At 38.7% G+C, this 15,615-nt stretch overlaps 1 protein-coding gene across 5 annotated transcripts in view; it reads right to left on the minus strand.

The window, feature by feature from the left end:
- The window catches only part of EVL (Enah/Vasp-like), a 188,882-nt gene that overhangs the window by 101,663 nt on the left and 71,604 nt on the right, over positions 1 to 15,615 (minus strand). For all 5 annotated transcript variants that reach the window (XM_031953260.1, XM_031953257.1, XM_031953258.1 and 2 more), the window contains exon 2: positions 8,173 to 8,341. In XM_031953260.1, coding sequence (XP_031809120.1) covers positions 8,173 to 8,341 — 169 coding nt within the window. The remainder of the gene's footprint in view (positions 1 to 8,172; positions 8,342 to 15,615) is intronic.

Raw genomic sequence — 15,615 nt, forward strand, 5'->3', positions numbered from 1 at the left:
GGGGGGGGGAGAGGGAGGAGGGGGCGTGATACCACCAGCACCTCCCCCCCAGCAATCACCCACTCCAATGAGTAGATTGCAAAAGGCAATACTTAAAGCCATTGAGGAAGGGAGGGATATAGGTGATTTGAAACTAGGAATGTATCCTGTGATTCAAGTTTAACTCTTCAGGTCAAGAAAGTAGAAGATACAGTCTTTGTGAAAATCCTCAAAGACCTGAAAAAAGCTTGCACTCTTTATGGGGCTACATCATCTTATGTTAAGATGTTATTACAGAATTTGGCTTATGAAGTCTTAAGCCCTAGTGACTGGAAATCTATAGCAAGGATATGCTTAGAACCTGGACAAAACTTGTTGTGGCTTTCTGAATATAGTGAGTTCTGAATATTGGATACAAGCCCAATAAAATAGTCAAAGTGGAGTTAATCCTCCAATCACCTGTGACCAACTAACAGGTGTAGGTTCTTATGCAGACATTTCTGTACAGATTAATTACCCCATAGCAGTATATGAGCAAATTGCTGCTGCTGCTATCAAAGCATGGGCTTCTCTCCACAATAAAAATAACAAGGGTGAGGCCTTCACAAAAATTGCACAAGGACCAAATGAACCCTTTGATGATTTTGTGGGATGTTTGCAGACAGCTGTCGTATGTACTAATGGTGAAAATGCAGTAACAGACATTATGATAAGGCAACTTCCTAAAGAAAATGCTAATGAGGTTTGTAGAAGAATTATACTAGGACTATACAAGGATGCTCCTCTAGAGGAGATCATAAGACGCTGTGCCACAGTGGGCACAAATGCAGACTTCCCAAGATCTCAATATGGGAAGACAGGGTCCCTTTTGGCAAGAGACTTACAAAGAGATTCGTCAATGCTTTCGATGTGGCAAAGTAGGGCATCTGAAAGCTCAATGTTGGCACAGAGACAGAATGAGAAAACAGGGTGGGAGAACAAGACCCAGTACCCCATGTCCAAAATGCAACAGAGGCTTCCATTGAGCCTCAGAATGTAGACTGATTCAGGGAAATGGGATGGGAGGGCGGGCCCAGCTGCAGGGCCCAAGGAAAAAAACACCTGGGGCATGATGACAGCTGATGCTACATCCAAAGAGCCTTTAGAAGTTCAATACCCAGACATGACCAATCAGCCAGGAAGCAATCTGATGGGAGAAAGGGATTATACAATCAACCAGCCAGGAAACAACCTGATGGAAAAAAGGGATTACAATTGGGGAAAATAGAGTTGTATGCAGCTGGGACAACTGAGATACCCCCTGGAGAGGTGAAATCTGTTCCTCTCCAACTTATGGATCCCTTGCCTCCATACACGGTAGATTTGACCATTTCACCTCCTGAGAGTATGTACATTGTTCATCCATACACTAATGTGGGAAACTGGGGAATGTGTGAATAATATCCCATTCACTAATACAGATAAACAATGTGTGACATCACCCAGGAGAAACAGTAGCATCAGATTTACTAATACAGACGCCTAATAATTAATCTGGTGATAATCGCCCAGATTCTGACTCCAAGCAACAAAATTCAGAAATATACTGAACAGCAGCTGTGACAGCTGACCAACCTATGCTCACTATCTATATAAATGACATACCATTAGAAGGATTGGTAGACGCTGGTGCAGATTGTACAGTTATTAGAGGTGCCAACTGGCCCGGTCATTGGCCAAAGATTAAGGCAGACACCTACATGTCTGGCGTAGGAGGATCAATAGTAGCTGAAGTTAGTGCTGCCCCTTTGAGATGGACTTTTGAAAGTGAAACAGGAGTTTTTACTCCTTTTCTAGTTGAAAAAATTCCCATCAATCTGTGGGGAAAAGACATTTTACAACAATTAAGATTAAAAATGAGTACCTTGGTTTTTTAGGCAGGGCTACTGTTGAAGGCCTGCCAACACTTTCACCTGTTCCTATTCAATGGAAAACTGATACATCAGTGTGGAGAGAACAGTGGCCCTTAGGTAGTGATAAAATTCAGGCCTTATTAGATATAGTACAGGAACGACTTGACCAAGGACACTTATAACCTTCTCCAAGACCTTGGAATTCCCCAGTATTTGTTGTAAGAAAGAAATCTGGAAAATGGAGGATATTGACTGATTTAAGAAAGGTAAATAAACAGATGGAAACTATGGGAACTCTTCAGCCTGGACTTCCATCTCCAACTCAGTTGCCTAGAGAATGGCCTCTTTGGGTTATAGACATTAAGGATTGTTTTTATTCTATCCCTCTAGATAAGGAGGATATGAAAAGATCTTCCTTTTCAATGCCCAGCATTAACTTAGCTGGGCCCTATAAAAGATATGAATGGACAGTTTTGCCACAGGGAATGAAAAACAGACCTACTATTATGTCAAATGTATGTTGCTTACTGCTCTTACTCCAGTAAGAAAAGCTTTTCCAAAAGTAATGTTATTACATTACATGGATGATATGTTGGGATGTGTACCTGAAGAACAAATGTTAGAAGCATGTCTACAAAAGACCCTAGAAGCACTAAGGAACTACAAATTGCACATAGCTCCAGAAAAAATTCAAAGACATGCTCCTTTTCAATATTTAGGATATGAAGTATACCCTAAGTGCTTACAGTACAAAAACTTTCCTTAAGAACAGAAAAGCTAAACACCTTAAATGACTTTCAGAAATTGATAAGAGGTATCCAATGGATGCGTCCAGTGTTAGGCTTGACTACCTATCAATTATAACCATTATATGACAGACATTTTAAGGGGAGACAGTGCTTTAAATTCACTATGCTAGTTTACAAAAAAAGCTCAAGAGGCTTTAAGAGAAGTTGAACTGGCTTTATCCAATGCGGTTGAAAGAGTTACTCAAAAGCCCTTGGAAATATCAGTTTTTGCTACACAAGAGGCACCCACAGCAGTCCTTCATCAAGGAGACAGTGTGATAGAGTGGGTGAACCTCCCAGCACAACCAGAACAAAGCCTTACTCCCTACCCAGTGCTTGTGGCTAGAATTTTATTAAAGGCCACTAAGTGAGCAGTACAATTATCTGGGATAAGACCTGACAAGTTATACACATTTTATACTAATGCACAAATTAATATGTGATGCAAAACCATCCCAGAGTGGCAAATTTTATTAGCCACAGGTCCAAATTTTACACGCGGGTCTCCATTAAAGATAACCAGACTATTACATAATTAGTGATGGATTCTTGAAGAAAAGGTTTCTAAAGTTCCTCTTAAAGTACCAACTATCTTTACAGATGCATCCAAACATAATATTTGTGCTGTATACTCTCATGACTTAACTATAAAGAGAGTAGTCAGAACTCCTTTTCAGTCCACTCAGCAGAATGAATTGTACGCAATCATTCTAGCTCTTATTATCCAGGAGATATAAATATAATATCTGATTCGGCCCATTCAGTAGGTGTGGTATAAACAATTGCCACAGCCCAAATAAAATTTGTAGCCTCTAATATATATCAGCTCTTTAAGGAACTTTTCAAGAGCAAGCGAGAAAGCATCCAGGTAAGATTTATATCTTGCATGTCCACTCTCATAGTGGACTTCCAGGTCCTATTTTTGATGGTAATTCAAAGGCAGATAGCTTTCTAACTATGCTGGCCAATACTCCTTTATTTCAAGAAGCCCAAGAATCTCATTTTAAATATCATCAGGCTTCTTGAGCTTTACATTTGCAATTTGGAATAACAAGAGAGGAAGCTAAGAGCATAGTAAAAGCCTGCACAGCTTGTCTTCCTTTCCACGCTCCTACACTGCCTCCAGGGAAGAACCCTCATGGTCTGAGACCCAATGAAATCTGGCAAATGGATGTGACCCATTATAAATCTTTTGGTCATCTGTCTTTTACCCATGTTGTGGTAGACACCTTTTCAGGATTCACTTTTGCAATACCAGCAGCAAAAGGGGCAGCCCAAGTGGTCACTGAATTCCTTATTCAAGCATTAGCAATCATGGGTATGCCTCAAGCAATAAAAACAGATAATGGACCTACCTGCATATACTTCTAAACATTTTGCACACTTTTGTGCACAGGTAAGATTTTACACACCACTGCCATACCCTTTATTCCTCAAAGACAGGCAATAGTAGAGAGGAGAAACAAAGACATTAAGACACTCCTCCAAAAACAAAAGAAAGGGGGAGCCACAAGTGACCCTAGAGAGCTTCTAAATCTAGCTCTTTATACTATTAACTTCTTGATTTTTGACAAAGATGCACTAGCTCCGGCAGACAGGTTTTATAACCCACCGGAAGATCAGTGTGCAGTGCGACCAGCTCCACTATCTTTAGATAATCACTAGGTGATGTGGAGAGACCCAGAAAGTGGTAATGGAAGGGACCAGATAGGTTAACTGCTTGGGGGAGAGGGTTTGCTTGTATCTCTACAGATGGAGAAGGAGTCAGATGGGTGCCAATGAGCCGTATTTGCCTTGTCCATCGGAGAGAGACGGAGAAGACCATTGAAATGAAGGAGGAGATCCAAGAAACATCGGGTGATTCCGTTGCTGACTGTGCCCACCACTGAAAGAGCATGGCATTTATGGCGTTTGACTCATGGACATCAAAAATTTTTGGATTTCAGAACCCAAAGGAATCATTGGAATCCCTGAGACATGATAAGACTGTTATAGGATCTGAAAACCCTCAGGAATCATTGGATTTTCTGAGAAATGAAAAGACTGTTGCAGGACTTCAAAATCTGCTAGAATCATTGGATTCCCTAACACATAAAAAGACTGTTTCAGGACTTCAAAACACTTCCAGGGATCATTGGAGTCCCTGACACGTGAAGCAATGGACAAGAGATTGGTTTTGGACTCTCTCTTGGCTGCTGAAGGAGGCATGTGTGTGATTGTTATTTACATACCTGTTGGAATCTTTACAAACTGTTAAGCCATTGGAGTTGATAGAGACAATAATTATCTAATTTGGCATGGTTCAATATGATTGATTTGATCTTAGAAGGGGATATTTTGGGCCAGAACTTGAAACAAGGTACTAAGTACAACTGATAGAAATGATGCTTGTGTTCACACCTTTAGAGAGCTCATAAGTATCTAAGTACTCAATGGAATTCACACGTTTGGGAGATTACAGGGATTAGTATGAGATATCTAAATTCACACCTCCCTTGAAATTCTTAGGGCCAGAGAGCATGCTGGGAGATATCCCACAATCCCACTCTCAGAGAAGTAGCATAAATACAGCTCCAGTGAGCCACTCCGGAGAGTTATTTGGGAACATTCTCAAGGGTCGGAGAGGAGCACTCTGGGAGGAAGCCTACAAGCCCTCTCTCAAAGCAAGAGAAATTCTTTGCATCTTCCATCTTGGTGCTGGCTGGAGGCTGAAGTACAAACCTTTGGATTTGGAGACATTCGGAGGGAGCTCTTGGAACCAAGCAGAGAGATAGGCCTCTGAGCTAACTGGGATATATTGAAGGATGCAATAAAAGATCTGAACTTTTATCACCTGGCTGTGTTTTGAAAAAAGAACACCACATTTTGGCACCCTGAACGTGGGACTGACAGGCCCTTCCGTGGATTTCAGTGGAAAAGCCTCCAATCCTTATTTCAGTGGAAAAGCCTCTGATCCTGAATCCAGTGGAAGTCTCCTCAACCCAGAAATTAGAGTGAGTACAACAAAGAAATTTTGTTAAGAGTTAAAGTAGGATTTCAGCTAAGATGGGGCAAATATTTAGAAAACAGCCTTCTGTTTTTGTTCAAGGAAAATGTTTAGAGAGCATTGTCAAAGTTATGGAAAGCCAAGGTTTGATTATAATTTTGGAGCAGATCACTGAACTTTTACAAACTGTTAAGAACATATGTCCTTGTTTCTCTCTGGAGAAAGAATTAGATCTAGATGAATGGGAATTAGTAGGAGAGGATCTTTGTCAATACTATAATAAAAATGGCCCTAACTCAATTTCTAAAGACGTATTTAATACATATAATTTAATACAACTGCCTATAAGAAGTTATTTAAGTGTTAAAATAAGGAAAAAGAAGAAAGTACCAACTAAACTAGGTGATAAGCAGGAAAATTCAGATAAGAATGGAGTTGAGTACAATTCTGAGTGTGATACTTCACAGCAGGAGGAATTAGATCATTCCTCATCTCATGACCCTCCCCCCCTCATGGGTGGAGGAAGAAGGGGGAGGGAGAGAGGCAGAAACACAGTCAGCTTCTTCTGTGAAGCAGAATATGACAAGATTAGAAGAAGCATTAATTAAGGCAAAAAATGAAGGAGAAGATATATCTGATTTTATAAATGCATAAGCTGTGATTGAAAAGATTCCAACACATACCCTCCTTTTAGGACTTCTGGACATCTTTTACAACACCATATTGATTTATATTGTTTGTTATACCACTACTTGCATGTACAATTCATGTTTGTTACACCACAATGAGCCTGCACTGACTATTGGGAGAGTCATCACTAATAGCTTATGTGTTATTGCTATGTGCTTGTGTAATACCCCCCATGCTGATGGGTTTGTGTGCATATCTGTTTCTAATAAGACCCTTCAGCCCAGAAACCCGCTAGCAATTCCCACTTCTCTTTGGTGCTTTTCATCTCCCTTCCTGAGATGTCGGGGAGGGCATGATCATCTCCTTTTTAGTGCTTTCATCTCCCTTCCTGAGAAGTCAGGGGGGGTATGATCATCTCCTTTTGAGGGCTCTCACCTCCCTGAGAAGTCAGGGATGGTGGGACCACCAGTATTCTAAAACAAAAGAAAGTGGGAGATGTAAAGGGCTGAAAACTCTTGAATTCATCCACTGAGGTCAGACAGTTGAGCACTTAAGGCTAACTACTGATTGGACAATACTGTATTAGCATATGCTTGGAGAAAGGCCTGCCCCACTATTCTGTGCTGGCTCTATCTGTTAATGTATAGAGAGATTTGGAGGAGGGATTAGAGGGTGGAGTAAGACAAGCCAGAGTGACTCCTGGCCAGGAGAGGAAGAAGACAGGTGTGGAGATTCCTGTATCCATTCCACTACTTCGCCCAAGAATAAAGACCAAGGATTTTTGCTTATCCTGACTCCAGCTGATTCTAAAGTATTCAGGGTGTTAACTTGGTCCTCACATTTATCCTCTGACCCAAGACTCTGAAAGAAATCTTGGAGAAGACCTGCTTCTGGACTCTCATATTACAGAACAAATCAAGCAATAGACTTTTCTCAAATTCTTGCTCTGTGGCAGGCATTGTGCTAAAAAGTGGAGACCCTAAGATAAAGAAGAAATGGTTCCTGCCCTCAAGGAGCTTATGTTCTTTTGAGAGAGAAAGACACATTCTTATAGGCATACACACATACCAAAAAATGTAATTTTGTTGGGGTCAAGGGGAGCAGGAAAAGATTAATGTAGAACCTGAAAATTGACTTCTCTCCCTTTCTTAATAGACATGGATAATTGGTTCAGAATGAAAGTGATTCAGAAAAACATATTAACATTTAACTCCTTTAGCACCAACAAATGGAATGATGGTTAGGGTTTTATTACTCAGACTGTCTCTTTACTCAGTCTCACCTAAAAAAAGAAATGATACTTAGGTATGACATACTCTTGAAAGATAATTGACCTTTGGAGACAAAGAGATTGCTCAAATGAAAGTTAAAATAAGAGATGACATTTAGATAGTGTTTTATGGTTTACAAAGCATTCTGCATACATTGTTTCTACCTTGGAAAGTAGGTAATTCAGGTATTATAATTCCTATTTGATTAACGTCCTCTGTGCCTGAAATGCTCTGCTTTCTAAGTTCTTTAACTTCCTTCAAATCCCAGCTAAAATTTTATAGTCCACAAGATCCACCTTAAAGGTAGTGAGTTTCTTCAATTCATCCTACATTTATATTGCTGGAATACAGCTGCTTTTTTGTGATCTCCCCCATGAGACTGTAAGTTCCTTGAGAGCAGGAGCTTTTTAAAAGATCTTTCTTTGTATCTCTGGGCTTTAGCATAATGTCTAACATCTAGTAAGGGCTTAATGAAGGGGATACTCTCAGATTCTATAGATTATAAAGATTTTCCTTCTAAAGCCTAATGCCCTGGGCTAATGATTGGGATCAAAGACCTCACGGGGTCTCTATGTCTTCTATCTAACTTCTCTGTCTATATATGCAGATTGTGCATGGTTACTTACTTGTTGGTCTTGGAGCTTAACTCCGACGACTCTGAAGGTATTGCTGGCATTATTGTGGTAGATGTTGATCCGGCTGAATCCCTGCTGTCCTGGTTTGATCGGCACCCATTTCTTACTGGTGTCATCGTAGACCATCACGGAAGCCCGGGCTTGGCAAATACTCTGTTCACTGGGGAGCAGAAGAAGACACGGATATCAAACCACTGGTCAAGCTTCCTTTGTCCTTTAATTATATTTAATCAGGCGAAAGGTTGATCAATACAATGGAGAATTTCTTACAATCATGCCAGCTAAAGATTCATCCAGATGTCAGGGATACAATAGGTTTTTGTTTTTGTTTTTGTTTTTTTTTTTTGGGGGGGGGGGGAATAGAGGCAATTGGGTATAATGACTTTCCCAGATGTTAAGGAAAATTTCTAAATAAAATGGAAAGACTGAACTATGTAACTTCTAAGGGCTGCCTCTCAATTTTGAGATGCTGTGAGTTTAAAATGATACAAGTCTAAGATTCTAAGACTATGATTCTAGGTTTCCATTAATAATAACAAAAATGAAATTTTAATAGTGCTATAAGATTTATAAAGTACTTCACAAATATCTCATTTTATATTCACAACAACTCTGGGAGTAGGTGTTATAATTATCTGCAAAATCATAATTTTACAGATGCCTCAGTTAAATGGCAGGATTAAATGACTTTGCTCAGTGTTGCAGGAGTGATAAGTATCCAAGGATGGGTTTGAACTCAGATCTTCCTTCCTCCAGGTTTTGGTACATCATCACTGCCCTCATTGCCAGGATAAATGTATCCCAGCACAGTATTTTATTTTTATTTTTTGGTGAGGCAGGATTAAGTGACTTGCCCAAGGTCACACAGCTAGTAAGTATTAAGTATTTGAGGCTGGAGTTGAATTCAAGTCCTCCTGTCTCCAAAGGTGATGCTCTATTCATTGTGCCATTTAGATGCCCCCCAGTATTTTCAAATAAATAGATAATAATGCGATCAGATAATCTTCATAAAAAAGGCATTTTTCCCCTTTTTTTAATATAGCTTTTTATATACAAAACATATGCATGGGTAATTTTTCAACACTGACCCTTGGAAAACCTTCTGTTCAAACTTTTCCCCTTCTTTCCCCCACCCCCTTTCCTAGATGGCAGGTAGTCCAATATATGTTAAAATATGTTTTAAATCCAATATATGTATACATATTTATATCGTTATCTTGTTGCACAAGAAAAATTGGATCTAGGGAAAAAAAAAGAAAAAAACCTGAGAAGGAAAATAAAAATGCAAACAAACAATAACAGAAAGAGTGGAAATGCTATGTTGTGGTTCACACTCATTTCCCATAGTTCTCTCTCTGGGTTTAGCTGAGTCTCTTCATTACTGAACAAATGGAACTATTTTGAATCATCTCATTCTTGAAGAGAGCCACTTTCATCAGAATTGATCATCGTATTATCTTGTTATTGGCATATATAAGGATCTCCTGGTTCTACTCACTTCACTTAGCATCAGTTCACATAAGTCTTTCCAGGCCTCTCTGAAATCCTGCTGATCATTTCTTACAGAACAATAGTATTTCATTTCTTACAGAACAATAGTATTCCATAGCATTCTTATACATAATTTATTCAGCCATTCTCCAACTGATGGGCATCCACTCAGTTTCCAGTGTGTTGCCACTACAAAAAGGGCTGCCACAAACATTTTTGCACATGTGGGTTCCTTTCCCTCCTTTAAGATCTCTTTGGGATATAAGCCCAGTAGTAACACTGCTGTATCAAAGGGTACATACAGTGTGATAACTTTTGGAGCATAGTTCCAAATTGCTCTCCAAAATGGTAAGAAAGGCATTTTTATAACACCTATTTCTTCAGTATTCTGCTTTCCAATGGCCATATTGCTTCATAATGTAGCCCAGAAACAGAGGGAAAGGAAAAATGCATTTGAGAAACAAGAAAGAGATGTCACAAAAGTCCCTAAACAAAATCTATGCAGTTAGTCTGTCACTCAGATCCTATTAATTCTTACTTTACACTGAATTCTTACGGATTGAATGATCTAATTTCCCATTCCTTAGTAAATTTAGAAATAGGAAATGAGAAGTGAGAGAAGAGAGGTTGCTATGGGTAGCACCTCTTCCCCCCCCCCCATCCAAAAGAGGGAGAAGTGACAACTGAAAGTGTGGGAGGTGTCAGAAACACTAAAAAGCAAACATAAAAAAATCACAAAACAGCAGCCCATGGCTTAGTACAGGGGCAAGGAGCTTCACAGATTATGAGTGGCTTTATGGGTATCAGTACTATAATACTGGATAAAAATTGCTATTTATTATATATAAATTTAAGAAAAGGTTAGGATTCAAAAAGTTCAAAAAAAGTTTTTTTCTCTTTCAAATGGCAGAGATATATAGGATCCATTCTGGGAAGATTTTTGTCCCAGAAGACTATATATATATAGTTTAATAGACTTGTGATGGAGAGAGCCATCTGCATCCAGAAAAAGGAGTATGGGGAGTAAACGTGGATCACAATATAGTTTTTTCACCTTTTTTTGTTGTTGTTTGCTTGCTTTTTTTTCTTTCTCATTCTCCCCCCACACACACACTTTTTTGATCTGATTTTTCTTGTACAGCATGATAAATGTGGAAATATGTTTAGAAGGATTGTACAAGTTTAACCTATATTGGATTACCTGCTGTCTAGGAGAAAAGAGTGGGGGAAAGGACAGAGAAAAATTTGGAACACAAGATTTTTCAAGGGTGAATGTTGAAAATTATCTTTGCAAGCATTTTGAAAATAAAAAGCTATTAGCAAAAATTAAGCAAAAGAAAAATTAATAAATAAAACCAAAACCATTCTCAAATAAAGGTTTGCTGCTTAGAATGGCAACCTCACAGTTATTCAGAAAAGTGGTTTTATCCTCCCTGATGATTCTGAAAAGATAAGGCTTTTCTAAACTAACGCTTAGTTACCAGTAGCAATGTGAGCTAGTCATTCCGTTGCTGTCTGGTTTCTTGCTCCTTCCCTGGTGTGCGTAAGCAACGGAATGGGTAGTAAATCTAGGTAGCCTGCCCTAGTTGTTGTGTGATTTTGAGCAAATCACTTCTATCTGTGGTAAAGAGAAAAAGCACCTAAGACACATCATATATTAAATATTTAACATGGGCCAATATTGTGTTTAGTATTAGAGACACAAAGAAAGACCACTTCTACCCCATCATCAGCTCCACCAAACACCCCCCAACAACTGAATTTACCTGGAATTTGAAGTAAACCAGTACTGTAACATGTATCAATGAGGAACATTCCAGTCATGGGAGATAACCAACAAAAATGTGCAGGGTTGGGAGATGCTGTGTTTAATGTGAGGAACATCAAAAAGACCAGTGTCACTTTATCAGAAGTTGTTGTTCATTGTTTTCAGTCATGTCTGATTCTTCATGACCCCATTTGGAGTTTTCTTGGCAAAGATATTGGAGTGATTTGCTATTTTCTTCTCCAACTCATTTAACAGGTAAGGAAACTGAGGCAAACAGGGATAAGTGACTTGCTAGTATATGGCTAAAGGGGGATTAGAATTAAGAAGATGAGGCTCTATCTACAGTACTATAAGTATGAGTAGCTATGAGATTATGCTACTGTTCAGCCATGTCTACTATTAATAACTCCATTTAGGGTTTTCTTGGCAATTTCTTTCTCCAGCTCATTTTACAGATGAGGAAACTAAGGCAAACAGGGTTAAGTGACTTGTCACACAGTTACTAAGTGTCTGAGGCTGAATTTAAACTCAGGTCTTTCTGACTCCAGATGCCAAACTCCATTCATTGCATCATCTGGCCTGCCCTCATCATATAAAATGTGGAGGGAAATAAAGTGTGAGAGAGAGAGAGAGAGAGAGAGAGAGAGAGACAGACAGACAGAGAAAGAGACAGAGACACAGAGGGACACAGAGAGAGACAGAGATACAGAGACAGATTCAGAGACAGAGAAACAGAGACACAGAGAGAGGATAGTTAGCTTTTTTGTTTTAGGAAAATTATTCTGTTTTTTGTTTTGTTTTTCCCTAAGGCAACTGGGGTTAAGTGACTTGCCCAGGGTTACACAGCCAGAAAGTGTTAAGTGTCTGAGATCACATTTGAACTCAGTTCCTCTTGACTTCAGGGCTGATGCTCTCTCCATTGCACCACCTAACTGCCCCTAGGAAGATTATTCTGAAAATTGAATGCAAGATGGACTGACTGGAGTGGATGTAGACTTGAAGCAGGGAGATAACAGATAACTATTATGATAGCCCAGGTATGAAGCACTGAGAGCCTGCTCCAGGATGGTTGTAGTGTCAAAGAAGAAAGGGGGGGGGGGGAGAGCATATGAGAGAGATTATGAAATTAGAAAGAACAGATATATGAGATGAGTGCTGAAGAAGACTAAAGAATCTAAGAGATACAGGAAAAGAGGAAGGCATGGGGAATTAATGCAAAGACAGAGAGAGATGGGGAATGGATGAGGGACAGTTAGAAGATCAGTTTGACTGGATTGTTATGTCGGTAAAGGAAACTGATATGTAGTAATCCTGGAAAGGCAGTTCTGACTAGGTGGTGATGGGTTTTAAACTGAGGGTTAGTTAAGTGTCTCATACACTTGGGCAGTGATTCTCACTTAAATCAATATTAGATTCTGATTCCTCTAACTGTAAAGTAGGATTAGTACTATCTGCCCTGCTTCCCTCATGGGCTGGCATTTCAATGGATTAAATGAGATTGTGCTGGTATTTTAGAAAGTGCAAAAAAGTACTTTGGAAACTAAAGCAATACACAGAGGAGTAAGGGATGGTTATTATCTTGGCCACAGTGGAGGATGTCTGCAAATAAAATCAGAGGAGGCAGGGAGCCCAGGCTCTAAGAAGAGTTTGGAAAGCCCTGAGTTGTTTACTTTAAGTACAAGAGAGGCCAAATGTAATTCTGGAAAAACTGGCTTGAAACCCATCAGTTAGCAAACGTCCCCTGCTGAGGACAAAGTGATTTGCACAGAGAAGCCAGTGGTTTATAAAAATAAATCTGCCTGCGTTTAGCCACTGGGCTGAATTGAAACTTGTCCTCAGAGCCCTGAGCCACTGAGAAGGAGGGGAAAAATGTTTTCTTTGAGATTTTAAAACGTTCATTTTTCTCTGGAGCATGTCCCTGGACAACCCGAGTCACAAACATAGAATCTGGAGTTGGAAGATAGTTTAAGAATGTGTTTAGGCCAATTCTGCCCCATGGATGAGTCCCCTCTATAGCAGCCCAGATAAGTGAAAATGAAGTCTCTGCTTGGATTCTTCCAGTGAAAGGGACCTCACTTGTTTTAGCTTTCAGTGTTAGGAAGTGGGTCCTCATATAGAGATAATAATATCTTCTTTCTCTAATTTTGGCCCTAGTTCTGTCCTCTGGGGCTAAGAAGAACACATTTAATCCTTCTTAATTTTAACTGCCTTTATGTCCCTGCTTATAATTCTTATCCAGAAGAGCATCTCTCCCCCTAATTCATTTAAACAATTCTCCTATGATAGGATTTCCAGTTTTTTCATGATCTTGACCAACCAATCAACAAATATTTATTACTCATTTACTATGTGCCAGACATAGGGGGCAGCTATATGGTGCAATGGAATAGAGTGCCAGACCTGGAATCAGGAGACGTGAGTTCAAATTCAGCTGTATGATTGTGTTTACCTCTGTAACTCCAACTCAAATGAGTTGGAGAAAGAAATAGCAAATCATTCTAGTATTGTTGCCAAAAAAAAACCTCCAAATGGAACTACAAAGTATGACTGAAATGGCTCAATAACATGTGCCAAGACTGTGCTAAACACAATGGGGACACAAAGACCAAAAAAAAAAAAAGAAGAAGAAAAAAGAAAAAAAAAAAAAAAAGAAAGAATTCCAGGATTAAAAAGGAAATTGATGTTTATTTGTTCGACAAACATTTATTGAACAACATCTGTATTGGTCCTGAGACTGATATAAAGTTAAGATACAAGTCTCTGCCCTCACAGAACTTACAGTCTAGGAGGGGAATAAGATGCAATCGCAGAACTGAATATTGAGTCAAATCTAAGAGGGGATGTAGAACAGTTTTTTTTTTTTTTTAATTATAACTTTTTATTGACAGAGTCCATGCCTGGGTAATTTTTTTACAACATTATTCCTTGCACTCACTTCTGTTCCGAATTTTCCCCTCCCTCCCTTCCCCCAGATGGCAAGCAGTTGGTTCTAGGGAATACAGTAGACCCCTTGGCATTGAGGATGGCCTCTTGCTTGGTATGAATTTCATGTTCCTCTATTGCAAATTGAAGCATTCTATGTATTTTCTTAGGGTGACATGGATTATATATTTAGAAATGGGAAGGGTCTTAGAGGTCAACTAGTTTTAACCCCCTCATTTTATCAATAAGTCATTTGGGCTCAGAGTGGGTAGCTAGTAGCTTGTCCAAGTTTGTATAGGCAGTACATGAAAGAGACAGATCCTTTGACTCCAAATCCTGCACTTTCACCATGGTCAGTAATAATATGTATATATTATAAGCATATATATATGCACACACATATATAATACATGCAGTTTGCAAAGTGTATTACACTATTATTTTTAAAATATTTAAAAGCACCTTTGAAAAATGTTATCTACTTTCAGAGAAATAGAAGTGTGAATGGTATGGTTTTACATATATCTATATCCATATCTATACACACATACACACACATTCATATATATATATATATATATATATATATATATTATGTATTTAATTGTTGCCTTTTTAAGAGGATGGTAGGGAAGGAAGAAGAAAAAAGTGCACATCAGAAAACAAAAGAAAAATTAGAAGGAAATACAGAAAAGCAAGATAACTGAAAACCATAAGTAATATTTATTACATAGTTTTGTTGATTTTTTTAAAGTAAACCGTCTAAAAACCATTGCATTGAATTCCCAATCCCTATATTTATGCACACCTGCATTTTTGATTTCCTTCACAAGCTAATTGTACAATATTTCAGAGTCTGGTTCTTTTTCTACAGCAAAATAACGTTTTGGTCACGTATACTTATTGTGTATCTAATTTATATTTTAATATATTTAACATCTACTGGTCGTCCTGCCATCTAGGGGAGGGGGTGGGGGGGGTAAGAGTTGAAAAATTGGAACAAGAGGTTTGGCAGTTGTTAATGCTGTAAAGTTACCCATGTATATATCCTGTAAATAAAAGGCTATTAAATAAAAAAAAAAATAAAGTAAACAGTCTGAAATGGAAATTCATGATTTTATACTGAATCCTCTATGTTGTGCTATATACATGGAAATGTTCTTTTTTTTTTTTTTTGTCTTTTTGTATTTAAGAGCAAAATTAATTTAAAAATTAAAAAAATAAAATCTACCTGCCTATTATTAACAATAGCT

This window comes from Sarcophilus harrisii, chromosome 2 (genome assembly GCF_902635505.1).
Source record: "Sarcophilus harrisii chromosome 2, mSarHar1.11, whole genome shotgun sequence".
Classification (NCBI taxonomy): Eukaryota; Metazoa; Chordata; class Mammalia; order Dasyuromorphia; family Dasyuridae; genus Sarcophilus; species Sarcophilus harrisii.